At 43.9% G+C, this 27,601-nt stretch overlaps 1 protein-coding gene across 6 annotated transcripts in view; it reads left to right on the top strand.

The window, feature by feature from the left end:
* The first annotated feature begins 8,817 nt into the window (after positions 1–8,817).
* Positions 8,818–27,601, top strand: part of LOC129826033 (intermembrane lipid transfer protein VPS13A-like) — a 52,753-nt gene continuing 33,969 nt past the window's right edge. The window contains exons 1-37 of one of the 6 annotated variants that reach the window (XM_055886306.1): positions 8,818–9,244; positions 12,168–12,211; positions 12,324–12,366; positions 12,497–12,592; positions 12,678–12,779; positions 12,946–13,055; positions 13,153–13,212; positions 13,412–13,471; positions 13,585–13,665; positions 13,784–13,838; positions 14,069–14,196; positions 14,596–14,702; positions 14,930–15,101; positions 15,860–15,922; positions 16,193–16,328; positions 17,906–18,000; positions 18,129–18,271; positions 18,600–18,801; positions 18,954–19,068; positions 19,358–19,494; positions 19,817–19,949; positions 20,160–20,277; positions 20,393–20,537; positions 20,691–20,775; positions 20,898–21,076; positions 21,230–21,386; positions 21,990–22,069; positions 22,278–22,337; positions 22,480–22,675; positions 23,031–23,147; positions 23,450–23,553; positions 23,660–23,827; positions 24,526–24,833; positions 25,085–25,232; positions 25,367–25,541; positions 25,649–25,773; positions 25,881–26,050. In XM_055886306.1, the coding sequence (XP_055742281.1) occupies positions 9,145–9,244; positions 12,168–12,211; positions 12,324–12,366; positions 12,497–12,592; positions 12,678–12,779; positions 12,946–13,055; positions 13,153–13,212; positions 13,412–13,471; positions 13,585–13,665; positions 13,784–13,838; positions 14,069–14,196; positions 14,596–14,702; positions 14,930–15,101; positions 15,860–15,922; positions 16,193–16,328; positions 17,906–18,000; positions 18,129–18,271; positions 18,600–18,801; positions 18,954–19,068; positions 19,358–19,494; positions 19,817–19,949; positions 20,160–20,277; positions 20,393–20,537; positions 20,691–20,775; positions 20,898–21,076; positions 21,230–21,386; positions 21,990–22,069; positions 22,278–22,337; positions 22,480–22,675; positions 23,031–23,147; positions 23,450–23,553; positions 23,660–23,827; positions 24,526–24,833; positions 25,085–25,232; positions 25,367–25,541; positions 25,649–25,773; positions 25,881–26,050 (4,517 nt within the window). In that variant the 5' untranslated portion in view covers positions 8,818–9,144. The remainder of the gene's footprint in view (positions 9,245–12,167; positions 12,212–12,323; positions 12,367–12,496; positions 12,593–12,677; positions 12,780–12,945; positions 13,056–13,152; positions 13,213–13,411; positions 13,472–13,584; positions 13,666–13,783; positions 13,839–14,068; positions 14,197–14,595; positions 14,703–14,929; positions 15,102–15,859; positions 15,923–16,192; positions 16,329–17,905; positions 18,001–18,128; positions 18,272–18,599; positions 18,802–18,953; positions 19,069–19,357; positions 19,495–19,816; positions 19,950–20,159; positions 20,278–20,392; positions 20,538–20,690; positions 20,776–20,897; positions 21,077–21,229; positions 21,387–21,989; positions 22,070–22,277; positions 22,338–22,479; positions 22,676–23,030; positions 23,148–23,449; positions 23,554–23,659; positions 23,828–24,525; positions 24,834–25,084; positions 25,233–25,366; positions 25,542–25,648; positions 25,774–25,880; positions 26,051–27,601) is intronic. The other 5 variants (XM_055886303.1, XM_055886301.1, XM_055886300.1 and 2 more) reach the window with 5 other exon arrangements.

The raw sequence follows: 27,601 nt of genomic DNA, 5'->3' as shown, positions 1-27,601 counted from the left end.
GTAGACAAAGTCAGCGAGTAAAGTCTGGGGAGGTGCATCTGTCACAGCCGAAAGTCGTACACTGAATTGGTCTTCCAACAGGAAGGCTCAGATCAACATGGCAGTGTCAACATAGCTGCTATTGTTTAGAAAAGTTTGTCTGTATAAATGTTGAAATAAACTATTCTATACCCCCATATCACACACTCACAAACTGGAAACATAACATGTGTACATCTCATTGGTTAGAGCAGGGTGTCAAATTCATTCCACAGAGGGCGGAGTTTCTGCAGGGTTTCATTTTTTCTTTTCAAATAAGACCTAGACAACCAGGTGAGGGGAGTTCCTTACTACTCAATCAAGTACAAGGGTGGACTGAAAACCCGCAGACACTCTGCCCTCCGTGGAATGAGTTTGACACGTGGGTTAGAAAGAGGTTTCAAATATCACTTTTAAATTGTATCCCCTTTAGTTTTAGAACCGGGCAAAGTTGGTTCCCTGTTTCAGTCACTTATTTTGCCTTGTTTGTAGTGGTCAAACAAAAGATTATTGGTTGACAAATTGTGCTTCTCACAAGGCAGGGGGTGCAGTTTGTGAGAAGCAACTGCAGCAACTAGAAGGTGACTTCATCAAAAACTGCAGGACCTTTGAGCACATAATTTTTGTAAAGTTCATGCAGTCAGCAAGTCAGACAATTTTTTTAACCATAATGCAACAGACTTGGAAAGGCAGTGACCAACGAGGGTCAACAACTTGATAAAAGTGATCCGTTCGAAGGCGCCCAATGACTTCCTATGTTTCACTGCATGATGCGGATGTATAGTGTGAATGCATGCATCAACCAATGGTAACGTGTTGTGCCGTCGGGCACCAGATTGCTATTTTATTTATTTGTATTTAACCTTTATTTAACTAGGCAAGTCAGTTAAAAACAAATTCTTATTTACAATGACGGCCTACCAAAAGGTAAAAGGCCTCCTGCGGGGACGGGGTGTGGAATTTAAAAAATTACAAAATAGAATATAAATATAGGACAAAACATACATCGCGGCAAGAGAGACAACACAACACTACATAAAGAGAGACCTAAGACAACAACATAGCAAGGCAGCAACACATGATAACACAGCATGGTAGCAACACAACATGACAACAACATGGTAGCAACACAACATGGTAGCAACACAAAACATGGTACAAACTTTATTGGGCACAGACAACAGCACAAAGGGCAAGAAGGTAGAAACAACAATACATCACGCGAAGCAGCCACAACTGTCAGTAAGAGTGTCCATGATTGAGTCTTTTAATGAAGAGATTGAGATAAAACTGTCCAGTTTGAGTGTTTGTTGCAGCTCGTTCCAGTCGTTAGCTGCAGCAAACTGAAAAGATGATCGACCCAGGGATGTGTGTGCTTTCGGGACCTTTAACAGAATGTTACTGGCAGAACGGGTGTTGTATGTGGAGGATGAGGGCTGCAGTAGATATCTCAGATAGGGGGGAGTGAGACCTAAGAGGGTTTTATAAATTAGCATCAACCAGTGAGTCTTGCGACGGGTATACAGAGATGACCAGTTTACAGAGGAGTATAGAGTGCAGTGATGTGTCCTATAAGGAGCATCACTGCACTCTATACTCTGTAAACTGGTCACGGTAAAGAAAATCTAGCTGTTTGAGAGCACCCTTACCTTTATACCTTTATTTAACTAGGCAAGTCAGTTAAGAAAAAAATATTATTTTCAATGACTGCCCAGGAACAGTGTGTTAACTGCCTTGTTCAGATCGACAGATTTGTACCTTCCCAGCTCAGGGAATCCAACTTGAAACCTTTCGGTTACTAGCCCAACGCTCCAACCACTAGGCTACCCTACCTGCTGATCTATAAATGATGTCTCCATAATCTATCATGGGTAGGATGGTCATCTGAATCAGGGTTAGTTTGGCAGCTGGGGTGAAAGAGGAGCGATTACGATAGAGGAAACCAAGTCTAGATTTAACTTTAGCCTGCAGCTTTGATATGTGCTGAGAGAAGGACAGTGTACCATCTAGTCATACTCTCAAGTACTTGTATGAGGTGACTACCTCAATCTCTAAACCTTCAGCAGTTTGTAATCACACCTGTGGGGAGAGGGGCATTCTTCTTACCAAACCACATGACCTTGGTTTTGGAGGCGTTCAGAACAAGGTTAAGGGTATAGGTAGCTTGTTAGAAACTAGGACATTTTTGTTGTCGAGCGTTTAACACGAAATCCGGGGAGAGGCCAGCTGAGTATAAGACTGTGTCATCTGCATATAAATGGATGAGAGAGCTTCCTACTGCCTGAGCTATGTTGTTGATGTAAATTGAGAAGAGCGTGGGGCCTAGGATTGAGCCTTGGGGTACTCCCTTGGTGACAGGCAGTGGCTGAGACAGCAGATTTTCAGACTTTTTTTTCTGACTATACATTACACTCTTTGAGAGAGGTAGTTAGCAAACCAGGCCAAAGACCCCTCAGAGACACCAATACTCCTTAGCCTGCCCACAAGAATGGAATGGTCTACCGTATCAAAATCTTTGGCCAAGTCAAAAAAAATAGCAGCACAACATTGCTTAGAATCAAGGGCAACGGTGATATCATTGAGGACCTTTAAGGTTGCAGTGACACATCCATAACCTGAGCGGAAACCAGATTTCATACCAGAGAGAATACCATAGACATCAAGAAAGCCAGTCAGTTGATTATTGACAAGTTTTTGCAACACGTTTGATAAACAGGGCAAAGTAGAAATAGGCCTATAACAATTAGGATCAGCTTGATCTCCCCCTTTAAATAAAGGACGAACCGTGGCTGCCTTTCAAGCAATGGCAACCTCCCCAGAAAGGAGAGACGGGTTAAAGAGGTTAGAGATAGGCTTGGCGATGATACGGGCAGCAACCACAAAGAAGAAAGGGTCTAAACCATCTGACCCAGATGTTTTTTGGGGGTCAAGTTTCAGGAGCTCCTTTAGTGTGCCTGCAGGGAGAAACTTTGTTGCGGGGCAGAGGAAAAAGAGAGAGAAGCATCGGGGATAGTCACATTAGAAGGGGTGGGAGATGAGGAAATGTTGGACGGGCAAGGAGGCATGGCTGAGTCAAATAGGAATCCTGACTTAATGAAGTGGTGATTAAAGAGCTCAGCCATGTGCTTCTTGTCAGTGACAACCACATCATCAACTTCAAGGGACATGGGCAGCTTTGAAGAGGAGGGTTTATTCTCCAGGTCTTCAACCATTGTTGAACCAAGACCATTTGTCCTTATTTTAAGTGCTCTAAAATCCACTATGGAAAAAATGAATAGTGGAAAAACTATTGGAACCATTTCCCATTATGGGCATTATGACTCATTCTCTGGTAGACCGTCGTGAGACAGGTTAGTTTTACCCTAATGATGATGTGTTGTTGCAATAGTAATCCTGCTTTATTGAATACATTACTATAATTTAAGGTGATATTTTTTAACCAATTTGTTCCCTCCCACTACATACAACCATGTGTTGATTTGTCTCATTTACATCATAAAGTATAGAACATAACAAAGGCTATAAGATAGTCTGTAGAAAACAAACCTTAAAGGCACAATGCAGACCTTTTTTATATCAATATCAAATAATTTCTGGGCAATTCATTTCACGTTTTCTAATAAAAACATACAAATATTTGTTTTAGTATACTTAGTACAATTCAAGTTCATATGGTAAAAACAGGTAATCATTATCAGTCAACAATATAAGACAGCAAGTCCCCTGTGTGTATTCTCTCATTGCCATTTCAGCTCCCCCGGCTGGTTGAAACTCCATCCACATTGGGAGCAGAGGTAATGCTTCTCACCAGTGTGTATTCTCTTGTGTTCTTTGCATTGGTTTATTTCATTTTGGGTATATTAATGTCTGATACAGTCAGTGACTGCAGTTATCATTAATGATGTCTATAGTGTTTTGTGTCTATATGTTTTTGATATGCACATTTTGACCGGCCATGTAAATAAAAACCTACCTGTTTGATTAATCGTGAATGGTTTAGCCCGTTTTGGGAGTGTCAAGTTCAGGTAGCCTTTATGGCTTCCTTGTTGCAGATAACAGGTTGTGAAACAACGTGTGTTGTCTCTCTTGTATGTTTTAGGCTATCTAGGTATGTTGCCCTGTGTCTATGTTGGACTATCACTTTTGCACTGTTATCATTGGGCTGCACTGTAAATAAAATGTATATTTTCACCATGTTTTTATTCTGAGGTTTATACTGTGTGCTCAAACCCTCCTAATTAGACTGTTGGCTCCCACTGTATTTTAGCATACTGGAAAGGTATAAGCAACATGGTACTTGATTCACCTTTGAATTCTGACACATGTATGCTTAATGCTTATACCTAGGGCTGTGGAGGTCATGACATTTTGTCATCAGGTGATTGTCATGAAAATAACTGCCGGTATTACGCTAATTGACCGTCAATTAACATGAACATATTTAGCATCTCCGGCTTCCACTGCATAGCCTACAAGCCACTGATGCAGACTTTTGGAACATCTACATTTTAAAAAGTCAAATCCATTTAATACATCCTACACCAATAAATCCATTATTTAGGTCTAAAGGAACATTATGAAAAAAATGTAGCCTATTTTGGAAGAACATAATAGCATATTCTGAGTTGTCTTTATTTTAGGCCCTGGTCTGGCTATGCCATAAGGCTGTGGGCTACATTACTTCATTTAGCAGGCAAAATTTGCTTATAATTCCCTTGGCAAAATATTTTATATGATTTTATAGTAATAACAAATTCACGATAAAATGATTGTGGGGGCTGTCTTGTTAGACTTCAGTGCAGCTTTTGACATTATTGATCATAGTCTGCTGCTGGAAAAACGTATGTGTTATGGCTTTACACCCTCTGCTATAATGTGGATAAAAAATTACTTGTCTAACAGAACACAAAGGATGTTCTTTAATGGAAGCCTATCAAATATAATCCAGTTAGAATCAGGAACTCCCCAGGGTAGCTGTTTAGGCCCTTTGCTTTTTTCAATTTTTACAAACGACATGCCACTGACTTTGAGTAAAGCCAGAGTTTCTATGTATGCGGATGACTCAACAAAACTGAAATGACTGCAACACTCAACAAAGAGCTGCAGTTAGTTTCAGAGTGGGTGGCAAGGAATAAGTTAGCCCAAAATATTTCTAAAACTTAAAGCATTGTATTTGGAATAAAACCCTCACTAAACCATAAACCTCAACTAAATCTTGTAATGAATAATATGGAAATTGAGCAAGTTGAGATGACTAAACTGCTTGGAGTAACCCTAGATTGTAAACTGTCATGGTCAAAACATATTGATGCAGTAGTTGCTAAGATGGGGAGAAGTCTGTCTATAATAAAGCGATGTTCTGCCTTCTTAACAACACTATCAACAAGGCAGGTCCTAGTTTTGTCGCACCTTGACTACTGTTCAGTCGTGTGGTCAGGTGCCACAAAAAAGGACTTTGCAATTGGCTCACGGCTGGCATGGCTGGCCCTTGGATGTACACAGATAGCTAATATTAATAATATGCATGTCAATCTCTCCTGGCTGAAAGTGGAGGAGAGACTGACTTCATCCCTACTTATATTTATGAGAGGTATTGAATTCACCGAGCTGTCTGTATAAACTACTGGCACACAGCTCGGACACCCATGCATACCCCACAAGACATGCCACAAGAGGTCTCTTCACAGTCCCCCAAATCCAGAACAGACTATGGGAGGCACACAGCACTACATAGAGCCATGCCTACATGGAACTCTATTCCACATCAAGTAACTGACGCAAGCAGTAAAATTTGATTTAAAAACAGATAAAAAAACACCTTATGGAACAGCGGGGACTGTGAAGCAACATAAACACTGGCGCACACACACACACACACACACACACACACACACACACACACACACACACACACACACACACACACACACACACACACACACACACACACACACACACACACTCACACACACACACACACACACACACACACACACACACACACACACACACACACACACACACACACACACACACACATGCAATAACATACGCACTATACATACACATGGATTTAGTACTGTAGATATGTGGTAGTGGTGGAGTAGGGGCCTGAAGGCCCACAGTGTGTTGTGAAATCTGTGAATGTATTGTAAAGTTTTAAAATGGTATAAACTGCCTTCATTTTGCTGGACCCCAGGAAGAGTAGCTGCTGCTTTGGCAGCAGATAATGGGGATCCATAAAAAATACAAATAGAAAGGATATTTTCCACAAATGATTTCCGCGGGAGTGAGCACATGCGGCTGGCTATATGTGCTGAGCAGTTAAAAATCCTTAAGAGTATATTGACGCACCCGTGCATGAATCTAAGTAACATAATAAGAAAATCCCCATCAAAATCCGTCAGTTTGAGCCCACTTTAATTCTCTTAACCTGCCACGTTAATTTTCCTAACCTGCTACGTTTATTCTCCTAACCTGCCATGTTAATTCTATTAACCTGCCTAACCGGGTTCAGCTAAAATGCTACAAGGAAGCAGGATGTCGCCATGCAAAACAGTCTTGAGTGGCAACAGATCTCCCCAATTGACTGTTAGGTTTCGACGTTCGACACACCCACTGGTGTTGATCCTCCCACTTGTTTCGCAACGCCCACTTTCAGAGAATGATGAAGGCCTCTAGTGGCCACCATGTTTCCACCATTTTAAAGTGGTCAAAGTATTCAACTGGGTCGGGATTCCTATGGGTTGTAGCCACTGAGGTATAATAAGAACTGGAGACTGCATCCAAGATGTCCAACTGTTGTTTTCAAGCTTATCTACTTACGTTTGCATATGCCGATTCGTGGACCGTCTATGTCCGAGTTGCATCCGATTTATATGAAACAACATCACATGCACACTAGCACTCAGTGTGCACCGGGAGCAGCAGCGACATCATCAGGTCATCCAAAAACATGGTAGACATTGGATGAATATAAACATTTTATATCTTCGTTGTGAGTGATGAAAAACTGAATTGGCCTCAGCGACAATTATTTGAGTGATTCAGTGGATGTTTTGTGCACAATGGTGATGTCTAAAAAGTCTTACGAGGAATTTTCTAGTCTGATTTCTCGATGTGGCCGTCTACGGAAAGTGTGGTCCCGTGTGGCTCAGTTGGTAGAGCATGGCGCTTGCAACGCCAGGGTTGTGGGTTCAATTCCCACGGGGGGACCAGGGTTCAATTCCCACGGGGGGGACCAGGATGAATATGTATGAACTTTCCAATTTGTAAGTCGCTCTGGATAAGAGCGTCTGCTAAATGACTTAAATGTAAATGTGTCTTTCTGGGCTGTGCATCAGTTAAACTGCAGTACCGAAGCAAACCTGTAGGAGAAGTTGAAACCATGCTTCTGGGCCGGAACACTGGGCCCTTGGTTGTAGCCTCATGCCTCAATCACACCGACAGTGTTTTGCATTTTGGTTCACCAGAAGTACATTAATTTCCAATGAAACGCTGCGTTTGCCTTGCAGCATTGATGCAGTTGCAGTGCGTTCTGTGTGGTGCATTTGTAACAGTTGTTAAAATACTTTGTGAATTTCAACAGGTTCATATATTAATATAGCATGTTGATTTGTTATTATGCATGCCTGCATCCTGGGAAATAGGGGAGCGCATACTTACCCTTTGTCCTGTGTGCTCGTGTTCAAATCATTTTAATGCACTAGGAGAGTTAGGCACACTTTTTCTGTCATGTTCAGGATTCCTTTAAGTACAGAGTCATGAATAATGTTGTATATTTAGAGTTTACTCATAAGTGGATGGTATTGTAAAGATGCTATTGTAATTGTACTTGTTAGGATGCTATTAACATTCTGAATTCAACATGTGGTTACTAGCTAGCTAAGGTACTGTATGTGTTATTGTAGCTATTGTGTATTGTGCGTCTATGTTGTAGAGAGAAGCGACGATTGGCAGAACATATTTGTTTTCAACAAATGTTTTGCCTTTTCTTTTGGATGCAGGGATGTGGTTTTATCTATGTAAAATGATAATTGTGTTGATGCATTATAAGGAGAGGCTGTTCTCACTTTTGTATTCTAAAATAATTTTGATGCACTTGGAGAGAGGCAACGTTTGGCAGAACATATTTGTGCTCTACAAATGTTTTCTCTTTTCTTTTGGATGCAGGAGAGTGAACTCTGATACATTAAAGCAACCTGATCTCCGAAGTCCACGGCTTTAGTCTTAATCAATCACACACAACGCTGAGCTGCAGCGGTGCAGTACTTTTGTTGCACATATATCCAGATGATGCGTCATACCATTTTGCGCAATTTCACTGTAGATGTATCAAGGTATCAATGGCGCTGCCCATGCTGTCACAGACTTATAATGGCACAGACATAAAGACGAGTCCTCTATCTATCTATATAAGTTACCCATACTTGGGCCATGGCTAGAATGGATCCAGATTTTGTAAAATTCACTCAAAAGTTGAAACGTTTTTCATTTTACCTAAACCTTTCCTAATTTAATTATCCTAACCTGATATGTTAATTCTCATAAACTGCTACGAACCGACAACTCTGATCGATCCACCTACAACACTCGCTAAGTATGCAGCATCGTCTGGATGTGTGCAACACAAGTTCAACATTCAATTTCTGCTACAGCTTGACAGAAATGGTAGCAGAAGGTGTATGTTGAAATTTTGGTGCACACATGTCCAGATGATGCCGCCTGAGAACCATTTTGACCAAAATACTGTAGGTGTGACCTAGGCGTGACGTTAATTTTACGAAAGCTGCAACCTTTCTAACCATGACCGCAAATTTCTAGCTGTTCACCACTAATTAGGGCCCCCTGTGAATCATGGACCATAATTATGGTTCCTATTCTGTCACGGACTGTAACGCTAATCTACTATCTTTGGCAAGAGGAAGAGGAACCTTGCATTGGATACTCCTAAAATAATAATCTATTGACGCAACCACATGGGGTCAAGACCGTCCATGTGACCGAGCGTCGTTGGATATTTCAAGAAACAGGACCAGCCAGCTGTCATTATTAGCGACAGGCGAGCGAGTTAAGCGTTAAAACGGAATGTAAACATGGTGACCGAGAGGTGAACGAAACAGCAACATGGTCTTCGAAAGCGTGGTGGTAGATGTCCTAAACAGGTTTTTAGGGGATTACGTTGTAAACCTTGACAGCTCACAACTCAAGCTCGGGATTTGGGGAGGTAACGATGATGTGTTATGGTTAGCTTCCTTGCTAGCCACCCTAGCTAGTTAGCTTAACGTCAGTTCAGAAACCTGCAGCTGTCATGGTTGTCATAGATGTTAGTATTAAACAATGTTGCTGTGCTTGTTTGCTGGGGGCAGGTTTACTAGTTAGCTAGCTATTACAGTACTTGCTTATTTGTTAGCAAGGTTTTGTAGTCAACTGGCTCTCTACAGTATATTAGTTTGCTAGCTAGCTGTTAAGCCAGCTAGCTAGCTAAATTGGATAACGTTAGCTTGACTGCAAGCTAACCTAATTAGATAGCTACACTGTATACACAAAAGTATGTGGACACCCCTTAAAATTAGTGGATTCGGCTATTTCAGCCACACCCTTTGCTGACAGGTGTATAAAATAGAACACACAACTATGCAATCTACATAGACGTATACGTTGGCAGTTGAATGGCCTTACTGAAGAACTCAGTGACTTTCAACCTTTCCAACAAGTCAGTTTGCAAAATTTCTGCCCTGTTATTTGCCCCGGTCATCTGTAAGTGCTCTTATTGTGAAGGGTAAATGTCTCGGAGCAACAATCAAATCAAATGTTATTTGTCACGTACACATGGTTAGCAGATGTTATTGCGAGGGTAGCGAAATTCTTGTGCTTCAAGTCCTGACCGCAGTAATATCTAACAAGTAATCTAACAATTCCACAACACCTACCTAATACAAATCAATGGGATGGAATAGGAATATATGGATGAGCGATGACCGAGCAGCATAGGCAACATAGTATAAAATACAGTATATACATATGATATGAGTAATGAAAGATATGTAAACATTATTAAAGTGGCAATATTAAATCACGATGACCGGTTGGTGACCACTGGCCTAAACAGTATCTAGGCATATTTCATTTTTAGAAAGATATGATACTTGGAGAAAATGTATTGTAAGTCCAAGGCCTGACATCTTGCCAACAGACGAAGCACAAAATTGTCTACTGAAATGCAGGCTCTGTGAAGACTATCTGGGCACATGATTACATACTGCGCCGCTTGCTAATATTTGCTTTGAAGGGAAAATGTACAGTGGAATTAGGCTAAGTTATTTGTCAGTTTAGGATAGGCCATATGTTTCCAACATCAGGTTACTATGCATTTTATTAGTGAAATAATCTGAGTGTACAAAACATTAAACACCTTCCTAATATTGAGTTGCACCCCCTCCCCTTTTCCCCTCAATTCGTCGGGGCATGGACTCTACAAGGTGTCGAAAGCATTCCACAGGGATGCTGACCCATGTTGATTCCAATGCTTCCCACAGTTGTGTCAAGTTGGCAGGATGTCCATTGGGTAGTAGACCATTCTTGATACACACATGAAACTGTTGAGCGTTTAAACATAAAAAATAAAAAACCAGCGTTGCGCTTCTTCACACAAACCGGTGTGCCTGGCACCTACTACCATATCATGTTCAGCGGCAATTCAATATTTTCTTTCCCGTTAACCCACTGAATGGCACACATGCACAATCCATGTCTCAATTGTCTAAAGGCTTAACAATCCTTCTTTTAACCTGTCTCCTCCCCTTCATGTACACTGATTTGAAGTGGATTTAACAAGTGACATCAATAAGGGATCATAGCTTTTACCTGTCATGGAAAGAGCAGGTGTTCATAATGTTTTGTACACTGTATATTCATGTGTCAGTGCTTATTGAATAATTTTAAAGGTCAACTGCCTCTTAGAACAAACTTATCTGGTTTTAAGCAGCCAATGTGGCATTGGTATAAGTCAAACATTAATTATAGTGTCAAAATTGCGTGTAAATAGGATCATTTTAGTCAGTCAGTCACTTCCAAAACTGAGTTACTGGAGGTTTGGGTATGGATTACAATGGTGCACACTAACAGAAGAGAGAGCGCAATCAGCACAGCTGCTTATCAGCTGTGTGAGTTCTATCCAATCATAAGTCAGAACCTCCAGACAGTGAGACAGATCTGACCATTATGCAGCGCCTCAGACTTGTTTACATAAGACAACGAGTCGCCTATGTTAAAATAACCCCTGGCCTTAGCCCTTTGAGTGGCTACTTACTCATGTGTTTGATAGTGTCAATCACTTGAGTCTGCCACTTTTTGAATTGAGACGATCATTGACAGTTGTCCCAACTGCAACTTATTAATTTTACAAAACACATTCGCGACCTGTTTTGTAACATGATTCCCTATGAAACACTGCCAGACAGATACGCACTCTGGTAATAGTGAGAAAGTTGTACAAAACACACTGAAGTACACACATGGCCAGTGACTTGATAAGCTGATTGTGGCCTGACTGCTCAATGTGCCTGCTAGCTACTACCTGCTAGCTTCATTGACAAACACAGAGTTGGAATTTACCTAGCTAGCAAGTGGTTTGGGGCACTGATAAACGTGTAGCTTGTGCTTTATTTACGATAGATTGACAGCATGTTATTGTTCTAAGAATTCAGCCCTGAGCGCACAGCCAGACTTTCCCGACTCAATAGACTGTATTCAGTTTTTCATGGAAATGTTTTAACTTGAGAAATACTGCACCAAGTAACTTAGCTAGATGTAAAATTGCGCGACTAAGACCTCGGCAAAAACGTCAGTGAATGACATGTTTCTCGATTTATCGTGACTATTTTAAGGAAGTAAATTTTGAGGAAGTGGCTGTTGTTGCTACGGTGACTCAGGAGGGGCAAACAACAGTACCACAGTACCTGCCAGTGTATGATATGCAAACATAACACACCTACATCAAACCCCCCCCCCCCCCCAAGAATTAGACAACGCTCGTTAGGCTTCAGTCATGGCCGCTAGCATTAGCGAGTAATCTTCAAAACGAGGCCAAATCAGCAAGTGCAGTCGCCCTTTAAACAAACTTTTTTTTCTTCTTTTTTTTTCTCTAGGGGATGCAGTGCTCAGAAATCTTGAAATAAAGGAAAATGCCTTGGTATGTTTGACATGAATGGCTAGGCTTACTACTAAACGTATCCGTGGTTAAATGTTAATTATATAGGTAGATTCACATTGTATTGTGCTGAATATTGTTGTTCTTGTTTCAGAGTCAACTTGACATTCCTTTTAAAGTAAGAGCAGGGCATATAGGTAAGATTTGTCCGATGACTCTCAAACCAACACCTCCTACCATTACCATACATTCACTGTTATAATTCCTCTCTATCTTTCTCACTCTTCAACCTTTTTCCTATTAACTGTGTGTGCGTGGTTCTGTCAGGACGCTTGGAGTTGAAGATTCCATGGAAGAATCTGTACACCCAGTCAGTGGAAGCCACACTGGATGGAGTCTACCTACTTATCGTGCCCACAGCCAGTAAGAAACCTAGCTGTAGCGTGTGTGTGTGTGTGTGTGTGTGTGTGTGTGTGTGTGTGTGGTTTTTAATGTTTGCGTGTTTCAGGTATAAAGTATGATGCAGAGAAGGAGGAGAAACAGCTCCAGGAGGCTCGTCAGAGGGAGCTGCAGAGGATCGAAGAGACCAAACAGAAAGCAGCAGAACAAGGTCAGAGTTCATGTGTCTGTCTGTGAGTCATGCTTTCATTACATCTTCAAACCGCTCTTAAATAGATGTTATAATGTCATTGAGTTGCAGCGCTGGCATCGGGCTAAAACAGACTCAGGACTGTGACCTGAACGCATGTACTGTAATGTGTTATTTGGTTCCACAGAAAACCCTGCACTTGAGAAGCAGGACACCTTTGTGGAGAAACTTGTGACGCAGGTGATCAAGAACCTTCAAGTGAAGATCTCCAACATCCACGTCCGCTATGAGGATGATGTGTGTATTCTACCCAGTGTGCTACAGTTGTATTACAACATTTTAAATGAGTGTATTATTCCTGTATTTCATTACTGTACGCTTCTCTCACTCTCAGGTCACCAACCCCAATTGCCCCTTTTCATTTGGAGTGTCACTGCAGAACCTCAGCCTTCAGGTAATGCGTGAGGCCCCGACCTCGTGAAATCGCTCATTCATTGTAAATGATATACAAGCTCAATTACAGTGGTTCAATTTAGTTAAGGTCTGGATGTGGGATATGAGATCTTTGTTGTGGTCAGGTTTATGATCTGTTTCTGGTCTGACCCTGAATCCATATCACGTAACGTCTCAACCCCATAACTGTGACCCCACAGACGGCAGATGAGAATTGGATGCCTTGTCTCCTGGATGAGAAAGCCAAGCTGTTTTTCAAGGTAGTCAGTCCACAGCAATTGATATACTGTACGAGTTTTACAACAGTTATGACACTGTTCTATTGTCTACAGCATTCTAAGCTGTTTTCTGTTATGCTTTTTCCTCTCCTTAGCTTGTCCAGTTGGACAATCTCTTTGCTTACTGGAATGTGAACTCGATGCTGTACTCCAATCACATGCCAGATGAGGCCCTGGTGAGTCACAGTGCCATCATTCAGTGCCGTCGCGGAGCGGCGGGTCCCTTAAGTGAGTGATTATGTCTATCAATGAGGTCTAACGAGGCATCTCTTCCTGTCTGTCGCATTTCCACAGCGATGCCTTCAGGACAGCATCCCGGGGGGTTCCACTCCCATGAACCACGATTTCAGTGAGTGTCACCCAGTCGATATAGGGGTGTGACATCCTTCACGTCTGGATCAGAGTCTTGATAGTAATGTTGTCACCCACCTGATACAGGGAATAAAATCTCAAGTCAGTGTAGTCGTTGGAGTTTTTATTGTAATTGAAGATATCTGCTCATTACGATGGCCCACGGTGGAATTGTTGATTAATTCTGTATCATATTAATAACCTTATTTCCCTGTCCATTGGTGGCAGTTTTTCGTCCGATAACGGCCGATGCGAAGCTGCGCATGAACCCCCGGTCAGATGTGGACTTCTCCTCTCCCAAGGTGGACCTGGTGGTCAACCTAAGAGAGGTGGCCGTGGAGCTCAACAGACCACAGGTGATGGAGGGAGATATGAGAGAGAGAAAGATGCAACATTTTAATCGAGCAAAAGAGCACAGGGAAGTACCATAAAAATAATTTAAATCTGCAGCCTGATTTAATTAGGAACATTTCTTCAACAATGTGCATAGTAAGGAGGATGACTGTTATTTAACCACAGTGAAGTAAACTGATGCATGCCATTCACACAATCAGAACTCGCATTGGATAATATACCATCCCGTCTATTTGAAATGTTACTGTATTGAATTTTTTTTGCACAGATCTGTGCTCTCTTGCATGATGAGCGTTGCCCAGAGTTAGAATTTCGACACATTTTTAAAGTCACTGTCTTATTGTTTTCCCCCTCTGTGCTTCTCGATGACCCCTGAACTCTCACCCCTTCCTTCTCTCCAGTACATCAGCATTCTGGAGCTCCTGGGGTCAGTGGATATGATGTCACGCAACCTGCCCTACAGGAAATACCGGCCGCAAGTCCACGTGCACACCAACGCCTATCTATGGTCAGCTCTCACACTTTTTCTTTTACTTACAATTCTTTCCTTTTGTCACAATGACAAAAATGTTGGTTATTGTTGATGTTTAGATAGTGAATGCATTTGATTGATTGTGTTGTTTCATGCCATCCAGTATAAGATTATGAGATACATTTCCTTCAATCGATTTGAGCTATCGTGATGTACACGTGCTGGTTCCGTTGTGACTGTCACTGCTTGTGTATGTCATCCAGGTGGCAGTATGTGATTACAGGCATCATGGAGGTGGACGTGAAGCCGCGGCTGCACATGTGGTCGTGGCAGCACATCCGCTGCCACCGGCAGACAGTCAAGCAGTACAGAGAGCTCTACAAGGCCAAGATCACCAGCAAGAAGCCCACTGAGAAGCAGCTCAGGGAGCTGGAGGTGTGTAGAGATCAGGGCGATGTTCATTAGGCACCAAATGGAAGACAATGAACTGAAACAGGGAAGGACTACCTGGGCATTAAGAAACACTCATTAACATTTTCCGTTTTGAAAAGTTTTCTGTTGCGTTCCCTAATGAGTGCAACCCAGACCTGGGTTCAAATAGTACTGGTTTTCATTTCAAAACTTGAGCAGTGCTTGATTGAGCCTGCCTGTCTGTAATGGGAACAGTGGCATAGTCCTCAAAGTGCATACTCTGGCCATCTGGCACACCAGCCAGGCTCAATCAAGTGCTCAAACTATTTGAAAGGAAAGAAAATGCTATTTGAACCCAGGTGTGGAGATTGAGAAGGGCCTAGTTCTGAGTTGCATCCCCAGTCTTTGTATCTACTCTGCTGAATTGATTGATGATGGACATTAAAGGTATACTCAGCGACATGACGTAGATGCAGAAAGTAAACCGCATAGTGGTCAATTTTCGCAACAACTAAGAGCGTTGAAGCACAAGGCTCTTCTCCACTGTTTTGGTCCCCTACCTACCAAGCTGTAACAGCGTGACGCGAACCTGTGCACACAGATACTGTGTGTGTGACTGTGAGAGCGAAGTCTTGCATCTCGCTCATCTCAGTATCTGCGGTGCTGCTCGTGGCAACGCCATTTTGCTGAGTCTACCTTTTTAAGTAATTGATGGATTCCCATAACGGTCAGGGAACTGTTTTAATGGACCAGTCGATCCGTCTTTCTTGCCGTGTGCCCAGGAGCCTGAGCGGACTCTGGATATTTTTAACATCACTCTGGCCAGGCAGCAAGCTGAGATGGAGGTACGGATTGAGCAATCTGTTGAATTATCCCTAACGAACTATCCATCTTCTCTGTATGTACTGTACTCAGTTTTGTCTGTCTACTAACTAATTTGTTCAAAATGGCAGAAAAGCATGACTGAAATGACCCTACTCAGTCACACTGCTGTAGCGTAACCACCAGTGCATCACCTGGTCAGTGGTCACAGTGGAACTAACAGTGGTTCTAGCTAGTGGTTGAGGCTGAAGTGTTATGTATAGACTGTGACTGGCGCTGGTCGGTTGTTCCAGGCAAGCAAAGCGGGTCTGCGTATCTTCCGTCCGGGGGTGAAGGTGGAGGAGGAGGAATCTCAGGGCTGGTTGGGCTGGATGTGGTCCGGCTGGTCAGGAGACGGTGGCGCCGAGGCCAAGGAGGTCAAGACCGGAGGTGAGATCGCCCGCGTAGCCGATCACCATGCTCCATTTTGTACATCCAGTGCCTTGAGAAAGTATTAACACCCCATGACTTTTTCCACAATTATTTACAGCCCGAATTTAAAATTGATACTTTTTTTTTTCAATTTTTTTTTTCTACAAACAATACCTCATAATGTCAGAGTGGAATTATGTTTGTTTTTTTAATTACAAAATGAAAAGCTGGAAGGTCTTGATTCAGTAAGTATTCAAACCTGTTATGTCAAGCCTATATACGTTCAGCAGTAAAAATGTTCTTAACAAGTCACGTAATAAGTTGTATGGAGTGACTCTGTGTGCAATAATAGTGTTTAACATTGTTTTTAATGACTACTTCATCTCTGTACCCCACACATACAATTATCTGTACGGTCCCTCAGTCGAGCAGTGAATTTCAAACACACATTCTACCATAAAGACCAGGGAGGTTATCCAATACCTCACAAAGAAGGGCACCTATTGGTAGATTAAAAAATAAAAGCAGTCATTGAATATCCCTTTGAGTATGGTGAAGTTATTAATTACACTTTGAATGGTGTATCAATGCTAAAGGTGCTTCTATAAAGTATTGACTCAGGGGTGTGAACACAGTACTTATGTAAATTAGATATTTTCATGAAATAAAAACATGTTTTCACTTTGTCGTTATGGGGTATTGTGTGTAGATGAGTGAGAGAAAACAAATCATTTTAATCCATTTTGAATTCAGGCTGTAACAAAACAAAATGTGGAATAAGTCAAGGGGTCCGACTCCACCCCCAATGATAATGCAAAGAGCACCGGGCCAATCATTCAGCCGGTCATCAGTGTGTCATGAGCATGCCAATGCGCTGCGGTTACTATTTTTGATGAACAGTGTTCTTCAATCCTGGTCCTGGGGAACCATGGGGTGTGTAACTAGGGCTGACACAATTACTGTGTAACTGACCGTTATCGATGAAAATAAAATAACCGTTAAACAAAATCTAGTGGATTAGTTGAGTCAATGGTGTTGATGTTGGGCTGGAGGTTAAAACCTGCAGAGCCTGTGAGTCTCCAGAACCAGGATGAAAGAACACTGGACAAAAATTATTCCAATTGTGCATTTAACCTGTCCTGTCCCACCCTTATGAAGTATTGAATCACGTTGATGACCAGGTTCTCAAGATGATGGTTTTGGACCAAAGATGTTCATGTATATCTGTAGCGTTTCCACCGCCATTTCTCGCATCATTTATTTTACAGACACAAAAAGAGAGTGCGAACAAATGATCTGTCGGCATTTTATGAACTTCCTGTTTCTATCACAGGTGTCGTGATTTTTTTTCTTTCTCTCCGTACGATATGACTTTACTCGCATAGAAAATGGGGATGGGAATGTGGTTGACTTTGATTTAACCGTGCACTTGGAACCGCATTTTGCACTCTGTATTACCTTTTTGTGAAGTTGATTTGAAATAGTCTTGATAAGGTGCTCCTGATGTTTTAATGCTGTTATTGTAAATAATAAGACACATTTCCACATTGCATGGAGATTGACGTGTTTTTTTTTTGTCTTATAATTATCCTCAGCTTTTGACGAGCTTATGACTTCTGCTGAGAAGGCTAAACTCTACACCGCCATCGACTACAGTGAGATAGCTGTCAATCATAACCTGCCAAAGAACGTGAGTTGCTACTGTATATTCCCACACACTGTAGGGCAGTATCACAATCCCTTGCGTCTTCAAAAAGACAGAAAGATAATCCAGGACACTGTTCAGTCTCCCTTTTCTCTCTGGTCTTGTTTGTGCAGTTTGAGGATATGAAGATTAATTTCCACATGGAGAGGATGTCTGTCTCAATGAAAGACAACAAGGACCAGAATGAAATCCTCAAACTCACAGTTGAAGATCTGAAATCCATGCTGACCCAGAGGCCTGGAGCACAAGCCATTAAGTAAGTACAGTATGCCCTCTGGGGTGTGTTCCCTAAGGTGAAACCTTTAGAACGTTGCAGATAGATATTAATAGAACTGACATGATGCCCAATTCTACTTGACATACCGGTAACGCTTTACGCTTCTGAACAAACACTGTATTTAAATACTCTCCCCTTTCTTCCCTGCTCTGTTTTAGTGCTTTATCAATGGTATGCACTATATTTGGCATGTCATTATCTCTTTTTCTCTGCTTTTCCTGCTTTCTTCCCCCTCTCTCTCTTCCTCTGCCTCCACTCTCTCCCCACTTCTTTCTGCCCTTGGTTCTGATGCGGTATTTCCTCTCAGGCTGTCGGCCCAGCTCAGTCTGTTTGAGGTGACAGGACTAGCCAGTAACCGGCCGGCACCCACATTGCTGTCGTCAAGGAAGGCTGCCACGGTAACGGGGACCCCATTGTTGGACATCCTGTTTGAGACCAACCCTCTGGACGAGAGCGCTGATCAGCGGCTCCGTGTCGAGTCCCAGCCTCTGGAGATCATCTATGATGCTGTGAGTTTGTTTGTGCATTTTTGTGTGTGTGTCCTGTGTACATAATTGTTTTCCAGTCGTTCCTCGGTTCAATCAGGCATGTTAGAAAGAAAGTCTGCTCCTCCTGTTTTTGTGTGTGTAACAACATGGATACCTGTCTCTCTCTCCGGCAGGTGACGGTGAACAGCATGTCTGCGTTCTTCTCGCCGCCTGATGACCTCCAGCTGGACGAGCTGACCAACGCCACGCTCATGAAGCTGGAGCAGTTCCGAGACCGCACCTCCACAGGTCAGAGCCCCGCCTCTAGCTCTGACTGACAGGCCACACTCGCACTCCTGGCCTGTCACAAGAAACACGGCACTGCTAGATTTTTTGACGTGTGCCGCAGACCCAAACATAGAGATCTATTCTAATTTGCCTTTCTATGGACATTTTACTCTGATTCATCAGACAGGATTACAAGCCTTTGACCTCAATCTCCACTCCATACTTCCTACTGGCACGCCTCCCTCCCGTTTCGTATCCATATGTAAGAACATGTTGAAGTATGCCCTCCGTTCTATGTCGTTGTCTGCAGGACTGATGTACGTGATTGAGACCCAGAAGGTTCTGGATCTGAACGTCAACCTCATGGCCTCCTACGTAATCGTTCCCCAAACCGGCTTCAACGACTCTACCCAGAACCTCATGCTGTTGGACCTGGGTCACTTCAAGGTAAGTCACTTCAACGTGCTCAGTGCGAGCGGTCGGTTCGGACTTGAGTGATTTGCGAGACGATGTATGGAGAAGTTGAGAATTATGATCGAGCACACTTGGCTATGTCTTTTTTCTCCTTCTTATGAGTCACTAAATTCACCTGAAAAATGGGACACTAGAGGTAACACATTAACAGTTGTCTTCAACACAATTTGACCACAGAGAAGGATCCACTTGCTTGACTGTTTTAATTGACTTGCCCCAGGCAACCGTTAATGTCAATCCCTGCCTAATGAACAGGACCTCACCCAGGTGTTATGGCATTGTCTTGTGTTATCAGGTGTCTAGTCTGAGCAGAGAGGGGCTGCCGCAGCTCTCTGTGGGGAGAAGTACTATAGAGGACATTATGTCCCGAGCCTACGACAGCTTCGATGTCCAACTCAGCAGCCTACAGTTCCTCTACAGCAAACCAGGTACGCACGCCGCCGGACGAAGGCACACACACGCAAACTCGCGTATGGGGAGAGACGCACACACACAATTATCGGAAGGTTTGCTGCCTAAATCGTCACGTGACGCAACTACGCAGGGAATACATTTTGTGTAGCTTATTGTGTTCTTGCGTTGGGTAATTAGGTAGACTATAAATGAGGCTTAACGGCGCCAGTGGTTGTTGTGTTTAGATGGGGACTGGAAGAAAGCCCGTAAGCTGAGGCAGTCGGCCCTCCACATCCTGGAGCCTGTCGACGTCAAGGTGGTGTTCAGCAGAGCCATGGTGGTCACAGATTCCCGCATGCCCAAGTAAGAGGGAAAGGTGGGGGTGCGGGTTGGTGTGATGGACAGTCAGCCACTGTGTAATGGTGTTTGTCAAACAGCTGGTCAGATGAATGATATGAATAAAGTGTGTGTGTGTCAGGTTTAAAATCTCCGGGGAGCTGCCCCTCCTGTCTCTGAGGATCTCTGATGATAAGGTGCGGGGCGTGCTGGAGCTGATCGACAGCATCCCGCTGCCAGAGAGCAAGCCGGCCCCGCGTAGCACCAACGCTCACTCAACATCCAAGGTACTAACTCTACTGGGCCTCTATCTCTGCCTGTCTGTAGGTTGACTCTGCCTGTAGTGTCTGTCTGTAGTGTCTGTTGGGTTTGTGTGTAGATAGACAAGCCAATAGAAATCTATGTGCGGCGTGTAATCTCCGCTTGTGTTTATGACGTAGGCTTTAAAGCAGTCGTACACCCCTCAGCTAACCCCCAGGAAACCAACCATGGCTGAACTGCGCAATTCCCTGATATGGGAATCAGGTGAGAGACGTGCACCCACACACACACATACAGCCCTGTGTAAAAATTACAAATGGTTGTATGTATTTTAATACGCATACACACAGTGTGGCAATTACGCGTGTGTGTGTGTGTGTGTGCAGGCTCAGAGGAGGACCTGTTCTACGATGCTCCCAGCTCACCTATAGGAGACCGTCCGTTCTTCCCCGACAACATGCCCAGCCCCCTGCAGCGCTCCGACTCGGTCAAGAGGAGAGGTCTGGTCAAGAAAGACCCTAAGAAGAACATGACCGAGTTCCTCATGACGTTTGAGATCAGCAAAGTATGGTTAAAACTCATCTACATCTGTGTGTGAGAGAGAGAGTACCTAAACACTTCATTTAGTTGCGTTCACTCTGATCGCTAGTATAGGAGTGCGTGTGTGTGCGTGCATGAACCTGAACCTCCTCTCCCTTCTTCTTCTTCTGCTGTCTAGCTGTCCGTTCAGCTGTGTCGTCTGTCTGGAGGCGAGGAGGTCACAGTGTTGCACCTGGACATTGAGGGGCTGGGCACCGAGTTGAAGCTGCGTACCTTCGACATGACATCCTACACGTTCCTACGAGAGATCTGCCTGGAGTGCCCCGAGTACATGGGTCAGTGAGGGATTGGCTGGTAGAGCTGTCAACTGAGGCAGAAATTCACAATCGGGGAAAATATTTTTTATCTAATTTTGGACACATTGACGTAAAAATGTAAATGTCGAAGTGAGCGATATGCACCTTTCGCTACAGCCTTAGATATCCACAGCAGCTCTGACGTTAGGGGAGACGCCAGAAAGGTAGTTCAAACTGTAATGTGTCTGTTTTCTGGACGTGTTCTTTATATGCCATGGAAACCAGCGTTTCTCTCCTGTTCTATTGGTTTTCCAATCAACTTCATTTCGTTGTCCAATGCATCCAAAGGCACTGTTCTAGTAACGTTTGTTCGCAAACCATTCTAGTCGCATCTTTAGATCACACCTCTTTCTACGCTTTTGACATAGATTTTCATCTCTGTCACCTGGTGCTTTCAGAACTGTGTTTTTACTGCGATTGCATTTTTTAAAACACTAGCAGGACTGTGAAGACATTTGTATATATCTATCATAGGATTAAACATTGTTATGTTGTTGGTAGTGCTATGTGTGTGTGTGTGTGGCATGTCTGCAGACGTGCGTATGTGTGATATGCTTTTTCTGGTTTTGTAAACGTGTCCAGATTCAGAGGAGAAGAAAGTGCACCTGATCACCACTCTAGACAACACAGAGGATGACCTCCTCACATTGGAGTACACTAAGGTACACACACACACACACACACACACACACACACACACACACACACACACACACACACACACACACACACACACACACACACACACACACACACACACACACACACACACAGTGAACACTTCCAACTGTCACCATTGGATGAAGAATGCAAGACGACAATGTAGATTTAACAGTAGAGCAGGTCTAATAGCATCAGTGTCTCTTTCAGGCTGATAAGAATGGGCCAGAATTCAAGTCTGAGTACAAGAACACTGAACAATCAGTTAAGGTAATGTCTTGCAATACAGTACAGTACAACTGTGTTAACCCGCAGTTGGAATTTCAACATGTTGATTTGAGCTCACTTCTCTGCGTAGTTGTATTAGTGTGTGTTCATAGTGAAGGTGGTATGTCTGTGTGTGACGTCTCAGGTGAACTTCTCGTCTCTGGACATACACCTGCACACGGAGGCTCTGCTCAATGCCATGAACTTCCTGATCAGTCTCCTCCCCCCGACCAAGGAGGTGGCGCCCAGCCAGGAGGAGCTGCCCACCATCCCCGAGGAGGACGAGGGAGAGGGGGAGGAAGGCGAGAAGAAAGAGGGATCGGCCTTGGCAAAAAAAACTTGTAACTATCCGTTTCATGGAATCGATTCTGCTTACTGGAACTTAGACTTCTTCGCGTTTTGATATTGATTTACAATTTCATGATTCAAGGTAGTTGAAAGTGGAAGAGACATCGGTTAGGTCGTATACTTTCTATATGTTTTTTTGCATGTGGAGATATTGAGTAGACGCGTGTTCTCCTAATACGTAGATTAGCTAGCTAAACCAAATGTACATTTCCATGCCATTTGTATGGACCAGTGGACATTAGATGTATTCTGATGCACCAACAAAGTCCTCTTCACATCGATGGATCTTTGAAATTCTGACAACAGAGCAGCTCTTTCATAAATGTCTCTCTGCCCCCTTCTCCTTAGCTTCTAAGAAGTCAAAGTTTGAGGATGTGGTGAATTTGCACATCCGAGCCGATCTCAACTGTCTGAAGGTTTTCATCCGAGGCCAGAGCCACAGGATAGCGGAGATCCGCATCGAGGGTAAAGGCCGCCTCACACACGACAAGTCCCCGCCTGCAATACACGTCCACAGCTACATGCATGACTTGTGATGGCCTCTGCATCAAATATCAAAATGATGTGTGTTTGTGTGATGTGTTGACAGGACGTGTTCACACACACACGATAATGATGCTAGTGCCACCTTGTGGTAGACATAAATAAACCACTGATGATAGTGTCTTATTGGCTCTGGTACTGAAACAGCTGTCTATGTTCTAGAATTGTCCTACACCTCCTCGTTCTGTTCTACCGGTTCTCTCTACCTCTGTTCTATGTTCCAGGCCTGGTGTCGGAGGTGCTGATGAGGAGAAAGGCGGTCGAGGTTCTGGCTAACCTGAAGAACATAGTCATCCTGGACTGTGATAAGGAGGCTTTGTACAAGCAGGTAGCCTTGGATACCTGTACATTTTTAAATGAGCTAAAAAGGAAATTAGTTAATTTTCTGCTGGTGTGGTTCTAATGAGTATTTCTGTACGAATTCTGTGTCCTAGTGTGTGTCCATAGCCGATGAGGAGGTGTTTGCTTTCCGCATGGTGAACCACACGGAAGCCACGGAGGGCGACGCCTATCTAGACATGGGTAAAGTGGACACCAGCATCACCCTGACGGTGGGCTGCATCCAGGTCATCTTCCTCAACAAGTTTGTCTCCTCCATCCTGGTAAGAGACCCGCCGCCATCTTTCTTCATTCCACCTATCGATCTTTTTTTAAAATTATTATTTTTTTTTTATCCCCTTTTCTCCCCAATTTTCGTGGTATCCAATCGCTAGTAATTACTATCTTGTCTCATCGCTACAACTCCCGTACGGGCTCGGGAGAGACGAAGGTCGAAAGCCATGCGTCCTCCGAGGCACAACCCAACCAAGCCGCACTGCTTCTTTAACACAGCGCGCCTCCAACCCGGAAGCCAGCCGCACCAATGTGTCGGAGTTAACACCGTGCACCTGGCCCTCTTGGTTAGCGCGCACTGCGCCCAGCCCGCCACAGGAGTCGCTGGAGCGCGATGAGACAAGGAAATCCCTACCGGCCAAACCCTCCCTAACCCGGACGACGCTAGCCCAATTGTGCGTCGCCCCACAGACCTCCCGGTCGCGGCCGGCTGCGACAGAGCCTGGGGGCGAACCCAGAGACTCTGGTGGCGCAGTTAGCACTGTGATGCAGTGCCCTAGACCACTGCGCCACCCGGGAGGCCCTACCTATCGATCTTTCAACCTCGATTCTCCTGTTCTTTGAGAACCGATGCCTTTACTAATACCGGTACAAAAATGCCCCAGAATTTATTGACTTGGATTATCCTAAGTGCTATGACGATCCACGAGGACTTTGTAACATGACCTGACTCCTCGTCCTCCCCCAGGCCTTCATCAACAACTTCCAGGTGGCCAAGGAGGCCCTGGCTGAGGTGACTGTGCAGGCAGCGGAGAAGGCGGCCACGGGGGTGATGGAGCTGGCTGAGCGCAGCACGCGCATCTCCCTGGACGTGGACTTCAACGCTCCTGTCGTCTTCCTGCCGCAGTCGTCGTCCTCCGCCAACGTCATCGTGGCCGACCTCGGTATGGTAACGGTCAAGAACCGCTTCGCCATGGTCCCCTCCCAGATGCACGTCAAGATCCCTCCCGTCATGGACACCATGACCGTGGGCCTCAGCGACCTCAAGATGTACAGGTGAGATACAAACTGGTAGTCAGGCCATTCTGTAGATGTACAAGGATTGGAATTAAACGTCGTAGATGCGTAGTTGTTTTACAATGAAAGGACTACTTAATTTGTGCACTGGGATGTGAAGTGTTGATTAACTATTGACACGTCTCTGTGTTATTTCACTTAGTTTTGCATATTTGGTCTGTCCCCGGATGTGCAGCAAATCAGAACCTGTAAAGCTGTGTGTGTGTGTGTGTGTGTGATTGATTGTCCAGAACCACCTTTGAAGAGGGGAGGTTTCAGGGGGAAATCCAGCTTCTGAAGCCGGTCAACCTGGACCTGTCCATCCAGAGGAACCTGTCAGCCTCCTGGTACCACAGCATCCCCGACATAGAGATCACTGCTCACCTCAAACCAATGAACGTGAGTGTGTGTGTCGGAGTGTATGCGTTTGTGTTAGTTAAAGCCAACTCTCAATGAACAAATGTTAGTGTGTGAAATGAAATGTTAGTATGAAATGTTGATGCATCAGTGTTACGGTGTGTGTGTCTTACTAGCTGATCCTGGGTCAGGAGGATATGACGGTGGTGTTGAGGACTCTGAGTGGGAACCTGTCAGAGACGTCAGACTCTGCTTCCCCCCCTCCTCCTCCGCGTACAGTGGACCGCTCCGACACGGCCTCTACCAAAGGCTCGCAGGCGTCAGGAGGTACTGGTACTAACCCCACCAGCGGTGAGGACAGCAGTGTGTCAGTCTGGGTTGAATTTGGATGTGTTTTGTGGCCGCGTGTGTTGCTGGGATTGTGCTGTTATTATAATTGTGTTGAACCCTGTCTGTAGGCAACACAGTGGTAACTGCTGCAGTGGTGGAGACCCAGAAGAGCACCAAGCTGAAGAGCACACTGAAACTTGACTTCAAGTTTGACTCCATGACCCTGGTCCTGTACAGCCCCAATGGGACTGAGGTGACTACTACACGCCTTCACAAACACTGGCTTTGACCATATAAAACTCCATCCACTTGGATATTCTTACGCCCACAGACAGAGACTTTTTGTTGTGTGTCTCCAAGGTGCAGGTGTTGGACTCAAGGGATGAGCAGCTGAAGCTGGCTGAGTTCACCCTGGGGACGATCTCTACATCTGTCCACATGTTCTCAGACGGATCTATGAAGGCCTCCGTCAAACTCACAGACTGCCTGCTAGACGACAAAAGATGCAGCGTCAAGAAGATCACTGCCAGGTAGAGGACACACCCACAGTCACCTAGGTTTCGCTACACCCGCAATAACATCTGCTAAACACGTGTATGTGACAAATACGATTTGATTTGGTACTGAGCCTACTTACACATTCACAAAACCTGGGAGAGATGCCACAGAGTAATGTATGTGTACTGTGAACATATGATCGTGTGACTCGTGCTGGCGTTGATGTACGAGGCTCAGTGTGTGTTCTTCAGCGTGGCATCATGTTCATCACTGCTTCACCATCTGTCTACTCACATAGGACTCACACAGCTAAGATGAATGTCTTTGGTTAGCAGCCCCATCATAGTCAAAGCAACTAAGTTAATCTCTCACTCCCAGTCCATCAAAACCCATGAGTAAGGATAAAGTATGTCAATTGTGTTGAGAGAATGGAATCTTTGTATCTGTAGAATAGAAAGTTAGTCTCACTCCTCAATGTAACATCATTTGACAAACGGATTACACGGTATTTAGTGTACTTATGGTAGGGTTTGTTATTAGTGCTGTCGTGACGTGACTTTGATTTCATGTGATGACTGTTATTTATCTTATCGACTAACTATGTTTAATTGTTACTCTATTAAATTAATCATGAAATAATTAACTCATTAGGAATTTGGGGCACCACGGGAGAATTTGTTTATAGTTACCATCTCCCGAATTGGAGCACTCAAGAGGGGCTGACCATGTGGCCAGCTACTCCAGGCTGCAAACAGCCAGTGAGTATACTTGCAAGCAAGATATTACACTTACCAGTGACTTACCAAGTGAACTTCAGAACGTTTGTACCGCAAACCATACGGACGTCCGCTGAGAAAATGAAAGAGAACGTCTGTCTCGGCCATGGTGTCTATATATAGGGGCGGATCCCAGCCGTGACACAGGTGTACACGGGAGTGAATCTGTAAATCCTCGGATGTAATCCCTCCGCCGCGGAGTGATACCGATATTTTGGAGTGATCCAATATAGTGAAACATAACAGATACTCTGTCTGAGATGGGATTTTCTTCCTTCCACCTCGTGTCTTTAGTCAAAGTTCTAGATCCCTTTTACATGCACAGCTGCAGCCTGTCAAGGTTTTGGTCTAGTGAGTTTTTCTTAACCTTGTGTTGAGTTTGCAATCATTTCAACGTGTGGACCACAGTCTCACGTCTTTTGGTCTGCATTTTAATTCTTAGGGAGTCCTTTTAAGCACTCTGGTCGAAAAGCGCAGTTCCATCACACTGACACGCTCTTCTGACCTCATTCGGGGCGTGGTTTAGTTAATGTGCAAGGGACATGAAAACTAAAATCACATTCATATCTTAACAAAAGTAGTTTCAGCATTCTTCATATTGTATGGATACTTAACAGCCGAAGGGGGTTTCCTTCCTAAGTTACAGTATTTGGTTCATACAGTTTTTAAAAACATCACAAAATGAAAAGCAATATGACATGATTATTATTTATATCCCCACTGACCATTTTTTATATTCCTACCTTAGAAATATTGTTCCAGTATTTACTTTTTTGGTCATTTATAGCTTTGGCGGCAAAAGTTTCC

This window comes from Salvelinus fontinalis, chromosome 28 (genome assembly GCF_029448725.1).
Source record: "Salvelinus fontinalis isolate EN_2023a chromosome 28, ASM2944872v1, whole genome shotgun sequence".
Taxonomy (NCBI): Eukaryota; Metazoa; Chordata; class Actinopteri; order Salmoniformes; family Salmonidae; genus Salvelinus; species Salvelinus fontinalis.
The sequence above is the reverse complement of the archived record's forward strand: the minus strand, read 5'-3'. Positions and strand labels throughout refer to the sequence as shown.